The sequence below is a fragment of the Triticum aestivum genome, chromosome 4A (assembly GCF_018294505.1).
Source record: "Triticum aestivum cultivar Chinese Spring chromosome 4A, IWGSC CS RefSeq v2.1, whole genome shotgun sequence".
Lineage (NCBI taxonomy): Eukaryota > Viridiplantae > Streptophyta > Magnoliopsida > Poales > Poaceae > Triticum > Triticum aestivum.
The window spans coordinates 689371987-689389520 of NC_057803.1; the positions used below are offsets into that span (position 1 = coordinate 689371987).

Genomic DNA, 17534 nt, shown 5'->3' on the forward strand with positions numbered 1-17534 from the left:
AGAGAGGAACAGAGCGAGGGGGCGAGCGAATGGGTATGGGGGAGAAGAAACTCCCCCTGCCCCGATATAACCCCCTGCCTGCGCCTCACAGCGGTAGTACCGCGCTGGAGGGCGGTAGTACTACACGGAGCGGTAGTACCGCTCGCCACCAGCGGTAATACCGCTCAGCAACCAAACGACTTCTAGACACACGGCAAAAGCGCCAAGGAGACGAGAAAGCAAGGCCAAGAGAAAGAAAAAGACCAACAAGGCAACACACACACTAACAATGGTCCAGAACCCACTCTTACAAAACAAACACACGAAACAGAGCGAGCTCTGGCCTCTCTCAAGAGAGGGCGCTGGCCGGAGCCACCTATGTTTGAGTCAATTGGTATGGCACCGCGAAGAATTATCCTTGGGCCCATGACCAAAACTCGTCTTTGAAGCACATGTACCATAAAAAATGGCTAATGTGAAAGAGTTGATCATTTTATGCATAATGGGGGGAGGGAAAGTTCATTGAGAGAACAACACTCCCCCTATGTCCATGCCTACATCTAAACTATACATCAAGTTGAGTGAGGTGGGATGTGCAAGGGTTCAAGTCACATTGCTTGAATCAATGATATTTAGCTCATGCCTTAACTCGCGAAATCTTGCTTCATCCAATGGCTTCGTGAAAATATCTGCAAGGTTATCATGAGTGTTGACATACTTGAGCTCGATCTCCCCTCGCCTAATGTGATCCCGGATGAAATGATACCGAATCTCAATATGCTTCGTCTTGAAGTGCTGCACCGGGTTGAGAGAAATCTTGATGGCACTTTCGTTGTCACACCAAAGAGGCACTTTGTCACAAATGACACCGTATTCCTTTAAAGTTTGCCTCATCCATAAGAGTTGTGCACAACAACTACCGGCCGCCACATATTCCGCTTCGGTGAACGAGAGAGACACACAACTTTGCTTTCTGGAAGACCAACTCACCAAAGAGCACCCAAGAAATTGGCACCCTCCGGAAGTGGACTTCCTATCCACTTTGTCTCCCGCCCAATCGGAATCCGTAAATCCTTCAAGCTTGAAGTTTGCCCCTCTTGGGTACCATAAGCCAAAGTTTGGGGTATGAGCCAAATATCGAAAGATTCGCTTGACCATCACATAGTGACTTTCATTTGGTGCGGCTTGAAACCGTGCACACATCCCCACACTCAACATGATATCTGGTCTAGATGCACAAAGGTAAAGCAAGGAGCCAATCATGGAGCGATATACCTTTTGATCCACCGCTTTACCATTGGGATCAATGTCAAGTTGGCACTTGGTGGGCATTGGAGTAGTAGCTGGCTTGACATCACTTAGCTTGAATCTTTTTAGCATGTCTTGAGTGTATTTGGCTTGGTTGATGAAGGTTCCTTCTCTTCTTTGTTTGATGTCAAAACCAAGGAAGAACTTCAACTCTCCCATTAAAGACATCTGGAACTTGGAGGTCATGAGAGAGGCAAATTCCTCATTAAAAGCTTTGTTAGGGGAACCAAAGATAATGTCATCAACATATAGTTGGCATACAAACAACTCCCCTTTGACCTTCTTAGTAAAAAGAGTGCGATCGATTAGCCCCACTTCAAATCCACGATCTTGTAACAACTCGGTAAGGTGATCATACCACGCACGTGGGGCTTGTTTAAGGCCATAGAGTGCCTTATCGAGTTGATACACATGATCCGGGAAGTAGGGATCCTCGAACCCGGGGGAGTTGCTTGACATAGACCAACTCATTAATAGGACCATTAAGAAAAGCACTTTTCACATCCATTTGTTACAACTTAAAGTTGTGATGGGAAGCATAAGCAATCAACAAACGTATGGACTCAAGATGAGCAACGGGAGCAAAGGTTTCACCGTTGTCGATACCCACGACTTGGGAGTAGCCTTGTGCTACCAATCTTGCCTTGTTGCGAACGATGTTTCCATGAGCATCTTGCTTGTTCTTGAAAATCCACTTGGTTCCAATGACGTTGTGGTCCCCCGATGGCCTTGGCACCAATCTCCACACCTTGTTGTACTCGAAGTTGTTGAGTTCTTCATGCATGGCATTGAGCCAATCCGAGTCTTCGAGCGCCTCATAGACCTTTTGGGGTTCAACACAAGAGACAAACGCGTGATGTTCACAATAGTTTGCTAATTGTCTACGAGTGCTTACCCCCTTTCTTAGGCTTCCAACCACATTTTCCATGAGATGGACTTGGGTGGTGAGCTTGGAAGCAATCTTCACGGCACGACGCTCCAATTCCTCCTCAGATGAGGAGGGAGGAGGGTTAACTTGATTATCTTGAGCGCCGTCTTGAGCTTGTTCTTGATCTTGAACTTCCTTGAGGGGGAGAACTTGACCTTGGGCATCATTTAGAGGTTCACCACCATCTTGAGGTTGATCTTGCCTTTGGTCTTGTTCACGAGGTTGAGGGCCTTCACTTTGTTCTTCAGAAGCGTGTGGGTCTTGAGGAGGTGATGGCTTTACTTGAGTGGAGCATTGTCCTTCTCCTTCGGCCACAAGGGGTTCCTCAATGGGTAGAATATTACCAATACTCATTCTTCTTATGGCTTGGGGAGGAATTTCATCACCTACATCACAAGTACCACTTTGCTCCACTTGGGAGCCATTATTTTCGTCAAACTCCACGTTACACGTCTCCTCAATGAGTCTAGTGGACTTGTTGAGAACACGGTAAGCATGGGAGTTTGTAGCATAACCAACAAATATGCCCTCATGTGCTCTAGCCTCAAATTTAGACAAACGAACACCTTTCTTGAGAATGAAACACTTACAACCGAACACCCGGAAATACTTGAGGTTGGGCTTGTTGCCGGTGAGTATCTCATAAGGAGTCTTGTTCAAGCCTTTGCGGAGATAGAGCCGATTGGATGCATGACATGCGGTGTTGATGGCTTCGGCCCAAAAGTTGTATGGAGACTTGAACTCCGCCATCATGGTCCTAGCCGCATCCATCAACGTCCGGTTCTTCCTCTCCACCACACCATTTTGTTGAGGGGTATATGGAGCAGCATATTGGTGCTTGATCCCCTCATCATTAAGAAACTCATCCAAGGTGTAGTTCTTGAACTCGGTGCCGTTGTCACTTCTGATTGTCAAGATCTTTGCATTATGTTGATGTTGAGCTTCATTTGCAAAGTTGATGATGGTTTGTTGAGTCTCACTCTTCCTCTTGAAGAAGTATACCCAAGTGTATCTAGAAAAATCATCCACAATCACCAAGCAATACTTTCTTCCTCCAAGACTATCAAAAGATGGAGGCCCAAAGAGATCCATGTGAAGGAGCTCCAAGGGTCTCTTCGAGTAGATGATGGTCGAGGGAGGGTGAGCCTTCTCATGAAGCTTTCCTTCAATACAAGCACTACAAGCACGATCTTTGGCAAAACTAACATTTGTTAGTCCACGAACATGGTCCCCCTTGAGAAGACTTTGCAAAGATCTCATACTGACGTGGGCTAAACGGCGATGCCAAAGCCATCCCACGTCAACTTTAGCCATTAGGCATGTCGCGGTCTTAGTGGGTCGCTCCGAAAAGTTAATCACATAGAGACCGTTCTCGACATGCCCAACAAAGGCTACTTTAAGAGTCTTGCTCCACAAGAGGGCCACGGTATCAATGTCAAAGAAAGTAGCAAAACCCATGAGTGCAAGTTGACGAACGGAAAGCAAATTGTATGCAAGGGACTCAACAAGCATGACTTTCTCAATCGTTAGATCATGAGAAATGACAACCTTGCCGAGACCCAATACCTTAGAATGTGATGCATCACCCCACTCAACATTGGTGGGCATAGATGGAATCTTTTGCACGTCCACCACCATGTCCTTGCTCCCGGTCATATGATTTGTTGCTCCACTATCGAGCAACCATGATCCCCCACCGGAAGCAAACACCTACAAGAGATCAAAGCTTGGTTTTAGGTACCCATTTAGTAATGTGTCCTTTGATGTTAGTAACAAGGGTCTTGGGAACCCAAATAGACCATTCAATGTACTCATAAGGAGAACCAACAAATTTAGCATAAACATGTCCATCACTAGCACGGCACAACACATATGACGGGTTAAAGTCGCCGGCTTTGTTGAAGGAAATGCTTTTGCCCTTTTGGACGTCAACTCCCTTCACTTTTTCCTTCTTCTCCTTAGGAGCACCCTCTCCCTCTTTCACAAAAGTTTGCTTGAGAGGAGGAGGACGTTTGGTCTTGTCGTTCTTCTTCTTCTTGCTCTTGGACTTGGGTGCAAATCCAATTCCTTCCTTGGCCACAACTTCCTTTTTATTGCTCAAGAGGTCGTTGAGGTTCTTCTCACCTTGAATGCATGTTACAAGGCCTTTCTCAAGTTGATCCTTCAACTTGGCATTCTCCTCCACAAGATGCACATGCTCACAACACGGGTTAGTAGCACATGCATTATCAATTAATACCATATGAGGAAAGGTGGCCTTTTCCTTGGTTAGCTTAACTTGGAGTTGAGCATGAGACTCCTTGAGGTTAGCGTGAGCACCCTTCAAGACCTTGTGGGCCTTGTCAAGTATCTCAAACTCCTCTTTGAGTCTAGCATGATCAGCCCCAAGTTCAGCCTTCTTGGAAGTTAGCACACGAGACACGACAAGAGCATGATCAAGATCTTTCTTTAACTTAGCATGGTCATCGTTGTATGACTCCTCAAAAGTCAAACGATGCACACGTTCTTCCTCAAGAGCATTAGAGAGATCCGATATCTCATCGGCATAGTCACGACTATGACCTTCCATCTTAGAGATGGTTTCTTCGTGAGCCTCGATCATGTCATTGGCCTCACCAAGTTGTTCCAAGAGAGCAACAAAATGCTTCTTAGACTTGCCCTTGAGCTTACTCATAAAAGACTCAAACTCATTCACTTCTTCATTAGACCCATCATGTTCATCAATGCAATCCTCCACGGAGAGATTAGTAATGATGGTGGTTTTAATGTTGGGGGTTACCTTGTTTGAAGCTTTAGCCATGAGGCACTTGGCGGTGATGTTCTCGTTGGGTGAATCAAAGAGAGACACCTGGGGAGTAGTAGCAATGGCAACGGATGCCATGGCCATTGCTTCTTCATTTTCATCATCATCGTCATCCTCTTGGTATTCTTCTTGAACCACCAACCCACGAGTGGGGGTCTTCTTGGCGAAGTTGTTCTTGTTGGGGAAGGACTTGGCTTTGTCTTTTCGGATGAACTTGCCACCATTGTCTTCCCGCTTCTCGTAAGGACAATCCGCAACGAAATGGCTCACATTGCCACAGTTGAAGCAAGTTCTAACTCGTTGCTTGCCCTTGACGCCACTTGAGTTGTTCTTGTTGAAGTTGGGTCTTGAATTCTTCTTGCTCCAAAATTGTCTTGAAGCAAGGGCCATGTGCTCATGGTAATCAAATTTGGTGTCTTCGGGGTTGCTCTCCTCATCTTCCACTTCTTCCTCTCTTCCATAATAACCTTGGCCTTCAAAGCAAGGTTGGGCTTCTTTGCCCTTTGAGAACGGAGCACCGCATTGTCGGCGGTCTTGTCCAAGATACTCATTGCAACGAACTCATCCAACACTTCACTTGAGGTCATGGAGTGGAAGTCCGGTCTTTGACGAATGACGGAGGACATGGCCTTGTTGTAGGGCATCATGGCCTTGAGGAACTTGCGCTTGATCCAATTGTCATCCGTGTCCTTGCTTCCATGATCTCGGAGAGCGACCGCGAGTTTGGTCACTCTTCGAAAGACCTCACGAGGTTCTTCATCTTCTTTCATTGCAAACTCATCGGCTTCATCTTGCACCACTTCATAGTTGGAGCGTTGAATGCTAGCACTTCCTCGATAGAGACACTCGACACATTTCCATGCCTCTTTAGCCATGACATGAGGTCGAAGATGAGGGAGATCTTCGGGAAGGATAGCATCTTGGATGATGAAGAGAGCACTCTCATTGAATTGATTGTCCACGGCTTCTCGAGGGGTGAAGTTGCTTGGGTCATGAGGATAGAAACCTTCTTCAATGATTCTCCAAAGGTTAGTGTTCACATGTTTTAAATGACGCTTGAAGCGGTAAACCCAAGAATCAAAATCTTCATGCTTCTCATATTTAGGAGGAGGACCGGCATGATTCAAATGAGTGGAGGGGATCGGCCCGCCATAAATTGGGGGTTCCACATGGGCAAAGATGTCGGTGCCATTTCTACCACTAGTAGAAGGACTCTTTTCGTTGTTAGCTCCCCCCTTGTCGGAGGTAGCATCCGTCACCTTGTTAGTGGGATCACCCACTTTCATCGGCGAGGTAGATAGTTTAAGTCCTTCTAGGAATTCAGTAAACATGCTTTTAACCTCGGCCGTCATGGAGGTTTTCAATGTGTCTAAAGCCACATTGAATTCCTCACGTGAGACCGAGGTTCCCCCTTCGGCCGAAGACGAGATGGGATTCACACTGGAGTGTTCCTCCGCACCGTCATTGGTGTCAACCATACTCTTCGGACAACAAAGTCCTTAATAAAGAGACGAGGCTCTGATACCAATTGAAAGGATCGATATGGTTGACTAGGAGGGGGTGAATAGGCAACTAACAATTTTTAAGCTTTTCTTTAATAATTTAAACCTTGCAACAAAATAGGTTGTCTAGATGTGCAACTACGTGAACAACCTATATATGATGCAAAGACACCTAGCACACAAGCAAGCAATAGATGTAACACAGGTAAGCTTGCAAAAGTAAAGGCACGAAATAACCAAGAGTGGAGCCGGTGGAGACGAGGATGTGTTATCGGAGTTCCTTCCTTTTAAAGGGAAGTACGTCTTCGTTAGAGCGGTGTGGAGGCACAATGCTCCCCAAGAAGCCACTAGGGCCACCGTAATCTCCTCACGCCCTCACACAATGCGAGATGCCGTGATTCCACTATTGGTGCCCTTGAAGGCGGCGACCGAACCTTTACAAGCAAGATTGGGGCAATCTCCACAACACTTGGAGGCTCCCAACAACACCACGAAGCTTCACCACAATGGAGTATGGCTTCGAGGTGACCTCAACCGTCTAGGGTGCTCAACACCCAAGAGTAACAAGATCCGCTAGGGATAAGTGGGGGGAATCAAATTTCTCTTGGTGGAAGTGTAGATCGGGGCCTTCTCAACCAATCCCAAGCAAATCAACAAGATTGATTGGCTAGGGAGAGAGATCGGGTGAAAATGGAGCTTGGAGCAACAATGGAGCTTTGGGGGAAAGAGGTAAGTCAACTTGGAGGAAGAAGACACCTTTATATAGTGGGGAAACCAATCCAACCGTTACCCCACTGAACAGCCACGCACAGAGCGGTACTACCGCTTGGACAGGGCGGTACTACCGCTGAGAGCGGTACTACCACTCTCACCCAGCGGTACTGCCGCGCTGACGGGGAGATTAGAGACCTGGCCCCAGAGCGGTACTACCGTGGGAGTAGGAGCGGTACTACCGCTTGGAGCGGTACTACCGCCGCTACTACCGCACTTAGTACCGCAAAACCCGACACGAAAAACATCGATCGAGAATCGAGGCGGTAGTAGCCCGGAACCACTGCGGTACTACGGCCGAAGACCAAAAGCGGTACTACCGCTCTGGGAGCGGTACTACCGCTTGAGAGCTTCGGTGGTACTACCGCTGAGGACCGCGGTACTACCGCTGGGGTAGGTCAGGGCAGGCAAAGGGAAAGGAAAGGCTGCTCCATCGAAGCGGAAAGGAAGACATCGGGTGAGAAACGGATGTGTACGTGTTGATTCCACCCTAGCCTTACCAAAGCGGATCCCCTCTTGATAGTACGGTGACTCCTACGAAACTAGTCCACCAACAGAGAAACGCAGGAGCTACACCGTCTTGAATGACACACCGAGGGGAGGTAATCGTCTCGTGCCAATGGATGAATCTCTGAAAGAACTCAACGCACACGATTAGTCCGCAAAAACATTGTCATCAATCACCAAAACATCTTGGGGATAAATATGCCCTTACACCTAGGCGCCGGAGTGATCCGGAGGAAGGGACCGGCAAGGAGGAGGCCACCGCCTCCACAATCTTCATCAAGAAGGCTCCAACATTATCCCCACTGTCATCATCATCGCCATCTACCTTTCCCCCATTGTAATAGAAAGAACCCTAGAGGAATAACTTGTTTATTACATGTGTGATTCATTCATGTTTCCCATCTTTGGGGGTATGATGTTTGTTGCTCAGGAGTGAGTAGTTTCCTTAGTTCTTGGGGACATGGATGAACTCTAGTGTATAATAGATCATCGTCTTTGCATGTTTATGTTAATGATCTCCGTGACATTGGATGAAGTCGACCATCCAATGTATGCCATCTTTGGATGGAAGGTTATTAATGTTGGCGAACCGTGTGGTTGCAGAGGTGGGTGACGTGACATGCCCCATCTCCCTTCGAAGCGGATCATTGCAGCAGGGTAAAATAGAGAATACTTTGGCTACATTCACGAGGACATCTTTTCCCTTAATTGCAGTTTGATAACCAGTGAGGAAGAACGGTAGTGGCATATGTGATACGGAGTTGCCGCGTGTATGCACGTATTTATATTGGCTCTGCCGACAAAGAGAAACATGTAAAGTGGCTTAGGAATCCGAAGTAGCATTGTGTTTAGGCACCACGATGCACACTAGAGGGGATTACGGACTCCTCGGGAATGCTTTAATCCCAGCTGTCTCAAGCCTCTCATTTACAATTCTAGTTATCTACTTTTGTTGATTTATTTATCTTTGCACCTCCAACATCATTTTCATCACTTTACCATTGCTTTGGATAATTAACAATTTACAGGCATTTTATTCGCACCATTTAAAAGATGAAAGATTGATTCCTGTGCTTCCTGTGGGGTCGATATTCTTACTTCAAAAAAGTTACAACTAAACCATGTGCACTTGCAGGACATCACTTGGCGGGGAGAACCTTATTTCATCTTCAAATAGCCACCGCCGCCTCTTCTCTCTGAGCAGGACACAAACCCTAAGAAAACTCAGAAAAACATCCAAAGTCGTCGAAGCCCTCTGGTTAGCAAGGGTCGGGATCCACCACGCCTGCATGGCCTCAAGGTAAAAGGAGACGAAGTAGACCGGCGCCGGCGGGAGGCAGGTGAAACCCTAGCAGTGCCTGGGTATGAGCGCTTTTCCCTGGCGGCGGGGTGCTCGCACGTGAGTTGGCGTGATGCCAGCCACGGACGCACGTTTGATTGCTAATAGGACATAAAATTTCAGAAGAATCGATAACTTTACCTAAATCATCATGGGCAGCAATGCAGGCTGCATCCACACAAGCAAGATGGCTGTAGTACTACTCGCAACCATCGTTGTTGTTAGATTCCAAAGCTTAAGTAAGATGGCGGGGGGCGGCGGGGAGGGGGGGATCGATTTGATCCTTTCATGAGTGGACGAATACAAAATATACTCGGAAAAGCATCGACGGCCGATGGCGGGAAGGGGAATCTCGGTGCCTCCGCTTCGGTTAGTAGTTTATGTTAGAGTTTTTAGTCCTCGCAGATGCGGTGCTCGAGTGAATGGCGGCACTTCTTCTTTGAGTTTGCGTTTCGGGCTTCGATCCTCCTCAAGTTCATCCATCTGGACGTAGTCGATGGAGCTCCGGCGTAAATTCCCGCCGTCTTCTTGGGGCGGTGAGGCTAGAGTTTCTCGCCGTGTGGCGAGATTTGGTATCAGTTGCTTCAGATCTATTCAAGGGTTCAACGACGACGACGACAACGATTGTGGCTCCAGGGCGCTGGTCCTTAGAGGCACATGCACGAATACTTCCCGGCCGTCATCGACAAGGTCAAGCCGGCTCTGATAGGGCAACGGCGCGTTCCGGCGACGACAGTGACAGTGATAGTGCGGTGGTCTTGGCATCTTGATGCAATTTTTATTACATTTGAGAGGCTTTGTACTTCCCGTGAGCTTTGATAATATTATCTGAATTATTTTCGCAGAGGAAAAAAAACCCAAACAATATAAGAACTTGAAGAAAGCAAATTCATAGGTTTGTCAAGAAAACTTTATTAATTTTAATTACACACGATAGAAAAATGCGAGTTCCAAAAAAAAGACGCACTATAGAAAAAGAGAATGAGAAATCGCACGGCACCTCGGGCTCGGGGGCTTGCACCGTCAGAAAAAGAGAAGAAGAAAAAGAGATAAATACATTAGCGGTCACTGAAATTGAGTCCTAAATACGATATGGTCACTGGACTTTAAAATACGCTCGTCACGGTCATTATATACGTAAAACGATGATTATACGGTCACTGACTCTCTGTATAGCATTCGTATTGCACTCTGACCGGTCAAACGACCTACTGTGGCACTCGGTTTGGGCCCATCTGTTAGTAGGTGGAAAAATTAAATAAATAAACAAAACGTAAACAGCAGTCTTTGGGATTCCAAGCCCGTAGGTGGTTCGCAACTACATATAAAGTAGTGTTGCTTTTATAGGAATTTCCGTGTAAGGTAGTGTTTTTGAATAAATATTTGATGCATTTTTAATATAAAGTTACACTAAGTTCTATAAAAATATATGCAAAACTTTTTTTAAAAATGCATGAAATTTTCTAGCAAAAGATGCAAACACTTGTTAAAAGTTGCATGAAAAAATATATCACTTTTTTGGGCACAGTTACATAAATTTGATACAATGAAAGTAATTTTCAAAATATATATGTGCGCACCGTGAGTGTGTGTGCGCGCGCGCTTCATTTTCGAACAGGCCTGTACATTGCGTGCGCGTCTTTATGTAACTTCGTTGACCCTCAGTGTATTGAAAAATCGCACCTCGGGCTCGCTCGGTCGGTCGGTCGGAAAAAACTTGAAGAAAAAAAGGAGCGTCTCTCGCATCGCATCTCATCTTCCCGACCCTCTCGCTCCGCCGCCGCCACCGCCCCCCGACCCTCGCCGACACGCCGCTCCTCCGCCGCGCGCGCCCTCCTCCTGCGCCTCCCACGCGGTCCCGTCGGATGCTCCCCTCCGCCGCCCCGCTGCCCCTCCGCCGAGCGTGCCAGACTCCTCCACCGCCGCCGCCGCCGCCTCGTTCTTCTTCCAGGCCCGGGAGGAGCCCGTGAGGTGCGTCCATCGAGCTTATCTACCGCCGCTTCCTGCTTCTGAATCTGGCGAGCCTTGCTGCAGAATCGTTCGTTAGCGCCCCTCAAGTCGAGCGCCTCAGGCTGATTGATACCCCACGTTGCTGCTTCTGTTATCTAGCAAGTGTTACTTTCTTAGAACATTAGAAATTGATTGATGTTTAGGATTTCATCCGTGTTTTACTTGTTACTATATGGCTACTTGTTAAGGTAATCACTATCTAGGCCTACGGTAGTTTTGCCTGGCTATCATCTTCGTATTACTAGTTTCTGAACAGTAACATGGTCCTCATATACTCTGAACATACATCTACCATCTGCCTAGCTAGCTGCTGTCTCGCCCTCTGTATTTCCAACCATATTGACGTAAAAGATCTGACAAAGAAATTCAACTAGCTTCACATGGATGCCACAAGTTTCAAGTTAAGATTACACAATTAACAAATAATAAGAGAGAAATTGTGCTGTGAACATTAACTTGGTTACCATTCACTTTTATAACTTTTCCTTTTTAGCTTTTGAAATTAATTGCGTGGGATTTGATTTTTTGTAATTGACAACACTCCATGTCTTTAATCTTCCAGGTTACCGTAGCGCAAGCCCAGGCAGCAACCCGGCTGAGCTCACCCGTCTTCACCAGCAGGGGTCGTCCGGCCGCCACCGCGCGTCGCCGGTCGTGTCACCGCCGCCGCTTCTGCTGCTTATGAGAGCCCTCACTGCCGCCACAATCTCCTCCCCGATACGCGCCCTCCTCCTCCTCCACCCCTCCTTCCCCTCAACCTTCCGCCTCCCTCCCACCATGAACCCCTCCTCCTCCTCTGGCTACCGCTCCAATGCTGCCGCCTTTGCCTCCACGCACCAGCCGCGTGGCGGCCGTGGCGGTGGCAGGCGGCCGGGTGGACGTGGCGGCGGCGGCGGTGGCGACGGCGGAAACCGCATCGACGCCCTCGGCCGCCTCCTGTAATACACCGGCACAAACCCCAGCTCCCCTCTCTGCAGTCGTGTTGTTGCTAGCTGGGTACTCATTAGTGCTTCTGTGCTTCTCTTCTCAGGACGAGGGTCTTGCGGCACATGGCGCCGGAGCTGAGGCTGAACATGAGGAGCGATGGCTATGTGCGGGTCCGCGACCTGCTCCGCCTCAACCTGGAGACCTTCGCCAAGGTTCCGCTCAACTCCCACACGGTGGATGAAATCAGGGAGGTAATTTTGCTCATGCCTCATCTTCCTGCTTAACAGTAGATGATTTTTCTGAGCACCCTGGTGTACTTGTGTCTGCTACATGTTGTTTTAATCTTTTTAGCTATCACCTTGAGCTTAAACTGGGAAATATCTCTAAGCTGTAAAATTAATCAGGTTACTATTGAACTTGTTGTGAGTTGTAAGCTGCTTTGAGTAAAATTCTGCAAATTTGCATGTAGGCGGTCAGGCGAGACAACAAGCAGAGATTTGGTCTGTTGGAGGAGGATGGCGAGCTGCTGATTCGAGCTAACCAGGGGCACACTGTGACAGTATGTTCTCTGCCTGAACGCCCCCTGCACTAATGTATTCTTTTTTCTACAAGTATGGTGTGTTTATCATGTTCTTGATCACCTGCCTTGTAACCATTGTTTTTCTGTAACTTCTGAGAAAATTAGACATACAAAAGGAGCCCTAATAGTGGCATGCACCCTCTTTGGGATTTTTATACAGACTATTTTTTGAATCAACTACATATGGGGCATTGTGTGCTTTAGCTTGAGATGTGAATGCTTTTACAGTATTATAATCTCGGTGGTAGTTTTCTTATTGTTAACTAGTCATAAGAATTATATCATCGGTCGTTGTTGGCCCGTACTAGGAATGAAGTTGCAATTCATCGTGCTTATAATGGCTTGGACTTATCCTCGATGTGCTATACTGGCATACAGCGATAGTGTATATTCTTCTGTAGCACTACGGTTGAGCTTCCATGTTAGTAATTAAGATTTAAGACACTCCTGTCCTCTCTGATGCCTAAGCTATTACAGGATTGTACCAATGTAGCTTTGTAACCTGTGGGTATGTTTTGAAAGAAATCATATCTGATCTTAGGTCAGAGAATACAATCAACTTATCTTTTAGTGACTTGTCTTCATTGTTACATGTTCCATCACAGTTCTTGAGGTCATATTCCAAACACCCTAATTTAATCAGAAGACACATAATTCCAATGTATCTTCATTCTAATTTTTGCATATTTCTGGGAGCAGAGTTCCTGTTCTGTTTCCTTGTTGGGGTTGTTTGTGGAATGTGATATGCTACCTTATTCTAGCATCAGTTGAACTGTATTTGCAAGCAACCAGCATAGTGGAATTAGTGAATCAAGTTTGCGTTTATAATAATCGAGTAAACCTCTTGCAGACTGTTACATCAGAGAGCTTGTTGAAACCAATTCTATCGGCTGATGAAGTCTCAGGTACTTGATTTTAACACTCGTGTTTGCATCCTCTCCTGAATGGCTGGCGTTTGTGCTAATTCTTTCTATCCACAGTCTGTGTCCATGGAACTTACAGGAAAAATGTTGATTCAATACTGAAATATGGGCTTAAACGTATGGCAAGGCTACATGTACATTTCTCAAGTGGTTTACCATCGGATGGGGGAGTTATTAGTGGTATGATTTTCCATTTCGGACATACTATTATTGAGTTTGTTCTTATGGAAACAAATAGAAGGACTAAGGCTGTTCTTCCATGTAAAATCATGCTGAAAATTATCCATATTTTATCTTTCCAATGTAAATCTGACGTGCTCCCAGTTATTGCTGTTCTCCATTATTTAGGTGCATCATCAACTCATGCTCCATAATTATATATTCCCAGCTCGTGGTCTAATGTTTCTTCCACCTCTGCCTTTTCATGGACTAACGGTTTGTGTTCTTCAGGTATGCGGAGTGGCGCAAACATATTGATATATTTGAATGTCAGAAAGGCACTGCAAGGTATGACCGCCGCATGTAAATAGCAGCAAATGATCAGGGCTCTCCAGCCTCTACCTCTGGACTAGAGGCTAACATTTGATTTCCAAATTTGTTTCCCAGACGGGATGAAGCTATACATCTCAGACAACAAGGTGATACTGACGGAGGGCTTCGACGGCGTCGTCCCCGTCAAGTACTTCGAGAAGATCGAAACTTGGCCAGGACGTGCACCGATACCGTTCCAGAGGTAGAAGATTCTCCTTGCGAAAAAGGAAATCAACCGCGTTGTAATATCTAAAAGGGCCGTGGTTTCATCATGTAACCCTGGTATATGAGAGGGGGCATCATTCTGCTGCTGCTGTGGACCTTGTACTGGTTGTGGGAAACCTGCGTATGGTGATGATGACCGGATTTTATGGGGTAGCAAATTTTGTTTATGATGTGTGGATCTGCGAAGTTTCATCCAAAAATACATAAAATTTGCATGCATTCTACGGTGGTTTCAAAAAAATAATAATATGTAAATTTACGTAAAGTGATTTCTGCTGGCCTGCCCGCTATGCGATTTTTGGTTTCACTTTTGGTGTGCTTTCGGCTCGGGCAAAATGCGATTTTCTGTCTAGACCACGAGAGTCCTCTGATTGATTGGGGCAAGGGTGGAAACTATGTATACCGGGTGATCAATTGTCCTGCGATTGCTTCAACTGTTTATTTTGTTCATCATCATACATGCATCCAGGGGGCAATCACTGGGTTTTTTTACCATTGGATTGCCCCCCTTCAGTCTTGTTAACCAGTTGTAGAGATAGTTTTGATGTTTGTCATCTGTAGCGGTGTCGGTCAGGTTCGGTCCAAGTTTCATCTTGAGCTCGCTAGTAAAACACAACCCCTTTCAGTTCGGCTCAGTTTCTTTTAGTTTCGTGCTTATCGCTTCTTGGGAGCAAAATAACATGATCGAAGTTGTTCTCTGAATGTTGACCGGGTGCATGTACCGTGGATTTCATTGGACTGATTTATGGGACTTTATTTTTTTGAGACAAATTATTAGCTCTAGATTTCTTGTGTAATTTTTGTGCTCTAACACGTTATTAGCTCTAGATCTTTTTAGAGAACATTAGAGCAGGCCTTTTGTAGACCTCTTTTCCTTTTACGACGGGTGGCCCAGCCCAAGGCCGAAAGCCCGCGAAGACTCCACGCACAGCCCAAGCCCATGCGTCCTCCCATCACAGACTCCTCTACATAAAGCGGAGCGCCCGCTGCGCCCAGCAAAACCTAGCGAGCTCCACCCCCCCCAGCGCCGCCGCCGCCGCCTCCTCAACCCTAGCTCGCCCTCCCCCGCCCGCCACCGGCAGCCATGGCGACGGAGCTGGCCTACGCGCCGCCGATGAAGTCGGGGAAGCTCGGGTTCGAGGGCACCCAGGAGGTGCAGCACCGCATCCGCATCACCCTCTCCTCCAAGTCCGTCAAGAACCTCGAGAAGGGTCTGTGATTTCTTGCTCCCCGTTCGTTCGTCGTTCGTCTGGCTGGCCTTCGTCTGACGTTTGTGCGTGTGCAGTGTGCTCGGATCTGGTGAAGGGCGCCAAGGAGAAGCAGCTCAAGGTCAAGGGCCCCGTCCGGATGCCCACCAAGGTGCTCAACATCACCACCAGGAAGTCCCCCTGCGGAGAAGGTACCCACCCGTCTCCCCCTCTCTCGCGCCCCTCTGTTCGTCATGTTTGTTTTTTGTGGATGTCCGGCTGTTTAGACAATAGGAATCAATCGCTGTGATGAATGGTGGCGTGCTGAGCAGAGGATGTGAAACATTTAGACCGCTGAGGCCTTTCCGGCCCTTGACGATCTAAAAATCGAGCTTTTTAAAACTGATGCCTCGCATGCCATCAATCAACGTGTTGCTTTGTTCTTGTGTATCTAGAGATGCAGCTCTGTGTGTTTGTAGTGTATATGAATGTAGAGGAGTTACAATCTGAGTCGTTTGTCAGCTGAGCATATGATGTTACAAGGAGATGCTACTGAGATTTCACCATCATTGATGCATCTTAAACCGAGCTTTTTAAAACTGATGCTTGGTTTGTCTAGTGCTAGTGAATAAGTTGAGTGATAGTCTATTGTTGTTGGTCGTCCTGCGTAGGAGTCGATCTGTTTGTCAGTTGGAATCCATAGCACATTTGGATCTAGCAGTGGTACAATCCATGGCGGATGCTTGTGTGTGGTGTTGATTTTTTGGCTTGTGTTAAATGATGGATGGGCTGGTCAGATGATGCTACAACAACATATTCCTGAGATTCTCTTTGAGGAATAATACAAAATCGAGCTTTTTAAGACTGATGGCTAGCCTCTCTGTTGTTTGTTTTTCTTCTTTGCACTTGTTTCTCCTAGTAGGCAACGCGGGTGATCTGTCAAGTGTAGGCCCTCTCTTGATGTTTACAACATGTGTACTTGCACATTTTTAATCCAGTACCATATGATTGTAGCTTATGCCACAAGTAGTTTTATTCATTTAACTTCTGATGATTTCCCCAAGAATGACGTCTTTGCACCTAGTGGACGGGCTGAGCAAATGATGATTCCAAAAGATTATTCTGATACATTTGATGTTTCAAAATCGAGCTTTTTAAACCTGATGCTCAGCTCATCACGAATCACTTGTCTGTTGTTAATCCTGCTGCCCATTTTTTTCCTTCAAAAAAAATATAATTTTGGGATGAACTCAGTCTAATCACTTGGTTCTTTGTCCGGTGAAACAGGTACCAACACCTGGGATCGGTTTGAGATGCGGGTGCACAAGAGGGTGATCGACCTCGTCAGCTCCCCGGACGTAGTCAAGCAGATCACCTCCATCACCATCGAGCCCGGCGTCGAGGTCGAGGTGACCATCAGCGACCAGTAGTTATGCTGCCCCATTATATGTGTCTTTAAATCTTTTTTACAAGGGTGGAGAGACACCAGCGTACCAAGATGTTTTTGAAACTTTCTCTAGTATGAGAACTGGGTTTTGTATGACTAGGTTCTTTGCTTCGTGATTCTAAGTGCCTAAGTTATCTTTTGTCAATTTTCCTTCGTTGCCCTGCTGTGTGTGCTGGGTTGAATGTTCATACATGGTTCGCTATTCATCTATGATTTGGTAGCGTTATCTATGCTCCCTTACCGTTGATGTGCGGTGCCAAATCCCTACTACCTCCGTTCACAAACATAAGATGTTCTGGCTTTTTCCTGAATCGGATGTATTACATTGAAATATCCAATACATCTTTATATTTATGAAAATCCCTGCATGTTAGCAAAATTTTCTGATTATACATCTTTGCAACTAGGGTAATTCAACCAGTTGAAATGAGATAACAAAACAAATCAATCATATATACATACTGCTTGCTGAAAGAGCAAGAAATAATCAGTGCACAATGTCCTCACCAACTGCAGTATCACTAACTGGCCTAACTATCCAATCAAACTCTACCAAACAAATGGTGA

At 46.4% G+C, this 17534-nt stretch overlaps 2 protein-coding genes, 1 non-coding gene and 3 pseudogenes across 3 annotated transcripts; all 6 read left to right on the top strand.

The window, feature by feature from the left end:
• The first annotated feature begins 10808 nt into the window (after positions 1–10808).
• LOC123088167 (tRNA 2'-phosphotransferase 1) lies at positions 10809–14500 on the top strand. Its single transcript, XM_044510341.1, has 8 exons — positions 10809–11108; positions 11710–12085; positions 12178–12325; positions 12544–12633; positions 13505–13559; positions 13635–13757; positions 14028–14084; positions 14184–14500. The coding sequence occupies exons 2-8, from the start codon at positions 11829–11831 to the stop codon at positions 14312–14314; spliced, it is 861 nt and encodes a 286-aa protein (XP_044366276.1). The 5' UTR covers positions 10809–11108; positions 11710–11828; the 3' UTR covers positions 14315–14500.
• Positions 14501–15290: 790 nt separating this feature from the next.
• LOC123088168 (40S ribosomal protein S20) lies at positions 15291–17112 on the top strand. Its single transcript, XM_044510342.1, has 3 exons — positions 15291–15544; positions 15619–15732; positions 16808–17112. The coding sequence occupies exons 1-3, from the start codon at positions 15418–15420 to the stop codon at positions 16948–16950; spliced, it is 384 nt and encodes a 127-aa protein (XP_044366277.1). The 5' UTR covers positions 15291–15417; the 3' UTR covers positions 16951–17112.
• LOC123088868 (uncharacterized) lies at positions 15847–15932 on the top strand (annotated as a pseudogene).
• On the top strand, positions 16045–16129 carry LOC123088864 (uncharacterized; annotated as a pseudogene).
• Positions 16312–16394, top strand: LOC123088865 (uncharacterized; annotated as a pseudogene).
• Positions 16615–16690, top strand: LOC123088862 (small nucleolar RNA SNORD36). The gene has a single exon (XR_006442135.1). It is a non-coding gene; the product is annotated as a small nucleolar RNA SNORD36 (small nucleolar RNA).
• Positions 17113–17534: the final 422 nt, after the last annotated feature.

Excerpts from the sequence above, each read along its gene's own strand:
- LOC123088167 (XM_044510341.1), top strand. The coding sequence starts at position 11,829 with ATGAGAGCCCTCACTGCCGCCACAATCTCCTCCCCGATACGCGCCCTC. Across the intron at positions 13,758-14,027 it reads GGATGGGGGAGTTATTAGTG|GTATGCGGAGTGGCGCAAAC; the intron begins GTATGATTTTCC and ends TGTGTTCTTCAG. Across the intron at positions 14,085-14,183 it reads TGTCAGAAAGGCACTGCAAG|ACGGGATGAAGCTATACATC; the intron begins GTATGACCGCCG and ends TTTGTTTCCCAG.
- LOC123088168 (XM_044510342.1), top strand. The coding sequence starts at position 15,418 with ATGGCGACGGAGCTGGCCTACGCGCCGCCGATGAAGTCGGGGAAGCTC. Across the intron at positions 15,545-15,618 it reads CGTCAAGAACCTCGAGAAGG|TGTGCTCGGATCTGGTGAAG; the intron begins GTCTGTGATTTC and ends GTGCGTGTGCAG. Across the intron at positions 15,733-16,807 it reads GAAGTCCCCCTGCGGAGAAG|GTACCAACACCTGGGATCGG; the intron begins GTACCCACCCGT and ends CCGGTGAAACAG.